The 6,000-nt window shown below is 35.6% G+C and overlaps 1 protein-coding gene across 4 annotated transcripts in view; it reads left to right on the forward strand.

Moving 5' to 3' along the window:
• The window catches only part of GRIA4 (glutamate ionotropic receptor AMPA type subunit 4), a 478,367-nt gene extending 472,691 nt beyond the window's left edge, over nucleotides 1–5,676 (forward strand). For 2 of the 4 annotated variants that reach the window (XM_043995887.1, XM_043995886.1), the window contains exon 17: nucleotides 4,555–4,685. Coding sequence is in view for 2 of the 4 variants with exons in the window: in XM_043995885.1 (XP_043851820.1) it covers nucleotides 4,555–4,719 (165 nt within the window). In the remaining 2 variants the exon portion in view is untranslated. Of the gene's footprint in view, nucleotides 1–4,554 lie in introns of all 4 variants that reach the window. The other 2 variants (XM_043995885.1, XM_043995884.1) reach the window with 1 other exon arrangement.
• The last annotated feature ends 324 nt before the right edge of the window (nucleotides 5,677–6,000 follow it).

The following is a 6,000-nucleotide window of genomic DNA, read 5'->3' on the forward strand; positions in this document are numbered from 1 at the left end:
AGGAAGAATAGTTACATACAACTGACCATCCTATGAAGGAAGAAGGTCAAAACCAAGAATAACCAGAGAAATCCAGCCCAACCCAGAACTCAAAGTAACTTTATTTATTTCTTGGGGGGGGGGGCAGGGCAATGAGGGTTAAGTGACTTGCCCAGGGTCACACAGCTAGTGTCAAGTGTCTGAGGTCAGATTTGAACTCAGGTCCTCCTGAATCCAAGGCTGGTGCTTTATCCACTGTGCCACCTAGCTGCCCCTCATAGTGACTTTAGATGAAACATTCCTCTTTGATCAGCTCCATATGAGCACAAAACAAAATGGAAAATTAGGCTATCAATGCTAAAAGATACAGGAACGTTGAAGCCTTAGAAATGAGTAACAATGGGGAAGAGGCAAGCTGCCAAAGGAATATCCAAAGTAAGACTAGGTATGTTGGGTTACTTGAGCTTTTCCCTTGGTTGACAATGTATTTATCCCTGACAATACTCCTGCTATCTTTCAAGGCTGTGATTCAACAGTAAAGTATTTTTGTGACTGTGGAATTGCATCCATACTTCAATTTCTTCACAAAGGATTACAAAGAAAGATAACAACCTCAAAGATACTGTATTACATCAGTACCTATAGTGAAGCCCTAAGGAAACAGGTTCTTAGTGATAATGGGAAAAAAGTGTTTCCCCTAAAGTCTTCAGAACATTAAGTCTTCAGAACATTCTTTGATAGGATTATGTCCCAATGAACACCTGAACTATAGGGTTTTTTCTTAATGTTCAGTTGAAGTAATAAATCCATTCTTCAAATGTTGAAAGTAGTGACGGAACTTAATTGGTCATGTAATTTAACAAAGAATATCCAGTTTATCCCATATATAAATGCCAGCACCATGCTTTCAGTTATCTTATGTTATTCCTTGCCACAAAAGCTCATCTTTTTAATACCACTAATCTCCTTAGTGATGCTAGATGGCTACAAATCATAAAATATCCTAATCTCATTAGAACAGAAATTTAGTGTGACTAAGAGGGCAGACAATATATGAAATATGTGTGTGTACATACACATATATGTGTGTATGTATATATAATGTGTATATATACACATATAGATATAGATAGATAGATGTACTTCATATTGCCAAAGGTAAATTGACATGTCAATCCAGTGATATGGAAGATGTCATCCAGAATATGTATAAATAAAAAAGGATGTGAGCCTGACATGGAAAGAATGACAGAACATAGATGAATAGCATAAGGGTTTTGATACTACCTATAGCATGTTGAAAAGAACCAAAGGCAGGCCTCCAGAACATTGAATCAATCATGGGCAAGAATCAAACAGGAGGAGAAAGTCTAGAAGCTCTTATAAAGAACTGTGCACATCTATGAAATTATGGATCCACCAAGGAAGTAAATATTCCAAGATGCATCTAAAGCAATCTATTTTGTTGGAAAAACATTGAACAGTCAAATATTCTGACTATTTCTATCCAGCAATATTGCACAACTATAGGCATGGATTTGGAGTTGACCAGCCACATAAAGAAATCACGAATTTGGATGAGTATCCAGGAATCTTATCCAGGCCTGTGGGTAGCCACAATCTGACTCCTGCTCTTGGGCATGTTCAGAAATCCCAGAACACTGAAGAAGACTACATTAGGACCAAAAGAGACAGAAAAAATGAGCCCAAGGAATCCAGAGTCACCCCAAAGTGTATTCTCTGAGGAACCAATAACAATAGCTAAAACCTAACTACAACCCTGTGAGTTAATTCTATTTTTCCTCATTCATGATTGTTGAGGAAACTGAGGATCAGAGAGATGGCTAGTCCAAGATTATATCAAATCAAAAAGCTGAGGCTTAGAAAATGAGTCAGTGAGCATAGTCATGGAAAGATGCCCTTATAGAATATTTGAAATGGAGAAATCTTAGTGATCAGAAAAAATAGAGGGATAAATAAAAATAAGAGCTAACATTTTACGTAATGCTTCAAGGTTTAGGAAGTGCTTGACACATACTACTTCCTTAGATTCTCACAAGTCTATGAAGTAGGTAATCTAATATCATTTTTAAAAAGGAAGAAAATGAGACATAGAGAAGTTGAATGACTTGTCCATGTTCACACAACTTGTAAGTATTAAAAGCAGGTTTCAGAACTAGTTGTTTCCTAACTCCAAGGCCAACTCATTTTCCTTAAAACCAAGATTCTTGAAGGAGTCTTACAGATCATGCTGTATAAGTCCTTCATTTTAGAAATAGGAATTGAGTACCAGAAGGGTTAAGGGACTTTTCCAAGATCACATGGGTGATATAACTGACATGTGATCCAGGTCATCTGATTCCCATATCACTGATGTTTCTACTAAAGTACACACTCACCCCCAAACCCTATCATTTTACAAATGAGAAAATCTAGAAACAGAAAGAGAAATTGAGTTTCCCAAAGTCATACAGCAGGCAGACCTCCAGCCTCACCCCTTAAAGAACTATGCCCTCCCAAAAATATTGTATCAACAGTATCCAAGTACTGAAAGAGAACTGAGGTTATCTAATACAATCCCTACCCAAAGTATCAATCCTGTTTACAATGCTCCCAATATCTGTGCTTGAAAACCTCCAATGACAGGAAATTCACTGTCTATTAAAGCATGACTTCCCATTTTTTGTACTACAGTTATTCTTAGGAAATTTACTTTTTCTTGAATTCAAATCTGTGTCCCTGAAACTTCTAATTACTTATCATAGTCCTGCCTTTTATAACCAATTAGGAAGTTCTATACACCACCAGTCCTCCAAATATATGAAGATAGATATCATGCCCCACTAAATCTTCTCTGTTCTAAAAATTCCCAGTTCCTTTAATTGATAGTTGTTTGACACACTGCAAACCTTTGAGAAATAGGATTACACTGGAACAGGGATGGAAATGGACAAATTAGGAGATCATTTTTCCATTACTTTCTTAGACCTTATCTACTGTTCTAATTCTCCATGTGTAGAATCTCATTTACATTTTTAGAGAGTAGTTCACCTATGCCAAAGTTAGCTATGTGTTTATTGCATTCAGTTAGAATTTAATTTATCAATTTTATGTCTGCTTTAGAAAAGAACATGCTTAGTATATATTTTCCATCTTTGGCCATAACATTTCCCTCCCCCAAGCACTAGCTCTACAGGGACTAGATGAAGATCTACAAATAGACAAGTAGTACTGCTCTTTTCCTTCCTAACTTTTGTTACATTTATTAGCCATAGCTACTAATTATAAGCTGTCAGCCAGTCAGTCAAGCCCACTTGTCCATTTCTAACATCACTGCCCAAAGCTGACTGTAAGTCAGTTAGGGCTAAATGTGTGAAACTGACTAGATTTCTTACCTGAACTCTGCCACTAACTACCTATGGATAGATCACTTCACTTTTCTGGATCTCACTTTTATTATAAGTAAAATGACAAGTTGGAACAAATGTTCTCTAAGATTCTATTTATCAAAGTCTTATGGTTTTAATGTCTTCAGTATTCATATAAAAAGTACAGACTAAAGGATTTCTTGAAGATATTGGCAAACAAAGAAACAATAGAAAAATAAAGTTTCTCCTCTGGACTTAGATGAGTCAAATGATTGACTTCATTTTCTTTCCCTCTTAACTTTCCAGTTTTTTAGAAATTAACATTCAAATTCAGGTCCTAGAAACAATGCAAGGATCTCAGTAAGAATAATAGAATATATTTCCATAGTAGCACCACCTGCTTATCCTATTATACTTTTTTTTCTCTGTTGCTTGATATAGCAAGAAATTTTGGGGCAAAGATACTAGAGGAGTAATTCTGAGACCTGCCCCACAAGAGTCAGTCTGGAAAAGTGTCCATACTAATGGTCTTCCAAGCTTATTGATATATTCTCTCTTGATATATGTCCCTCTATATGAATACTCTTTAAAAATCTATACCTAAATGTCCACACTAAGCATGTAGTCAGCTATACGTCAGTACTTGTGCTTTTTGGGTCATGTTGTTAAGTGGTGTGAATGAATGGAGATGTTTGTGTTGAGGTCTGTTTAGTTAAAAGATGACCTGGCATAAGTTTCAGCTATACATAAGTTATATAGACTGTTGATCACATTTTTAAAAATAATTTTTCTACTTAAAGTGTACATAGTTAAGAAAGTGCAAGGTTTTATATACATATATTGTATATATTAATATATACAATATATGTATATATTTAAAAGTAAGTTCAACTTAATCTTAATTATGGTAGGCTATTCAGCATAGAATGGCTTAGGCCAAGGAATCTACCCTCACTGTTAAGTAAATCCTTGTTTTACATTTGCCTTAAACTTAATTGTCTTTCAAAAAATTCTATTATCACAATCTCTAAATTGACTTCTTCCCAATGTAGCTGAGTGTTTTTATATGCAGTTATTATGAAACCAAAAGCATATGAAAATGCAGATGTCTAAATATTAACATTTTGGTGTTTGTTGTATCACATTTTGCCAAAAGAATAGAAATATTGTAACACTTTTTTCCCTGTTTTCTTTCCATGCAACCTAGCTGACCTTTTCTGAAGCCATAAGAAACAAAGCCAGATTATCCATTACAGGGAGTGTCGGAGAAAATGGCCGTGTATTGACTCCCGACTGCCCAAAAGCTGTACACTCTGGAACTTCAATTAGACAAAGTTCAGGATTGGCTGTAATTGCATCGGACCTACCATAAAAACCAAAAAAATAATTGAGTGCCTTAATTAAAACTGTGTTGGTGACTGATGGAAACACAGCACAGCCTATCACGACATGGGAGTGTCATTGATGAACTCCGAAATTTGGCTGAGAACGGGAAGTACGTCCAAATGCGCCAGACATCATCAGCAACAATGTGTGCATGAGCTCAGCTCGGAAACCCAAACTCAGATTTTATATCAGGAAAATTCATAATTTAGATTTTTGGGGGGTGGGAGGGGCGGGAGCTGGGACGGGTGTATTAACAGCAACAAATTCACTCGAGTGGACTTAAACTAATAAGACTTGCCAATTAGCGCATTAAACTGTGAAGGACTTGCTCAGAAAGGACAACACTTTTACCTTGGACTTTGCCGAGATGGATTAAATAGTTATAGAAGTCAATGAACATGCTAACCTGTGTCTCCTGAACATCCATGTATTCAATGGAAGAATATCCACCTGTGGAAATGAGTCACAAAACTGTGATGAGAAAATAATAAACAAACATGTAAATCCTGTGAAAAGTAAAAGAAATTATTTACATTTCCTTTGAGGAAAAAGAGGAATATTGAAACATGCTTGCTTTTTAACTGATGTAAATTCGGTAGAGGACAACACAATTCTTTTTTCTAACCATCTTAGGGAACAATTCATTGCAATAATTGATATAAATGGCATCACTGTAATAAAAATTCAGACACATTTTTTTTATAAAAGTTGTTGGCCATCTTCTTGTTTGCTGTTATCTTCATTCTGTTACACGTCAGTGTCCCACAGATCACATCTGTCTAAGTAGGAGAAACAAAACAAAAAGAAAAAAAATGTTGACATTATATCATCAGTCTGCAGTATAGAATCAAAAGAGACTACCGGTCACTCATGCTACCATTATTATTTATAATCTTGTTCTGTGTACAAAATTGTGGTTTTTGTACCCAACAAAAAGAATAAAACAACAAACGTTCTTATAATACCTACAGAGCCTGGATTTGTTTTCCAAATGTTTTGAAAGTCATGTGGAGAACATGCAAAAACAACAGGAGAAAGGAGGAGGTGCTGAATGGAGAATTTGTGGGTAGTGTGGAGTTAATTTGTACTTCTTAGCCAAAAAACTGGCATCAATTAGTGAATAAGTTGTTAGAAGTGGAATCATTGATAATGGCTCTTTATGCCATAAACATGCAAACCAAAGAACATTTGGCTATGGTTTTGCTCTATAAAATCTCACTTGTGTTGGGCATTCACTGTCCATTTAATTCACTCAAAGTTAATAAGG

Source organism: Dromiciops gliroides, chromosome 3, assembly GCF_019393635.1.
Source record: "Dromiciops gliroides isolate mDroGli1 chromosome 3, mDroGli1.pri, whole genome shotgun sequence".
Lineage (NCBI taxonomy): Eukaryota > Metazoa > Chordata > Mammalia > Microbiotheria > Microbiotheriidae > Dromiciops > Dromiciops gliroides.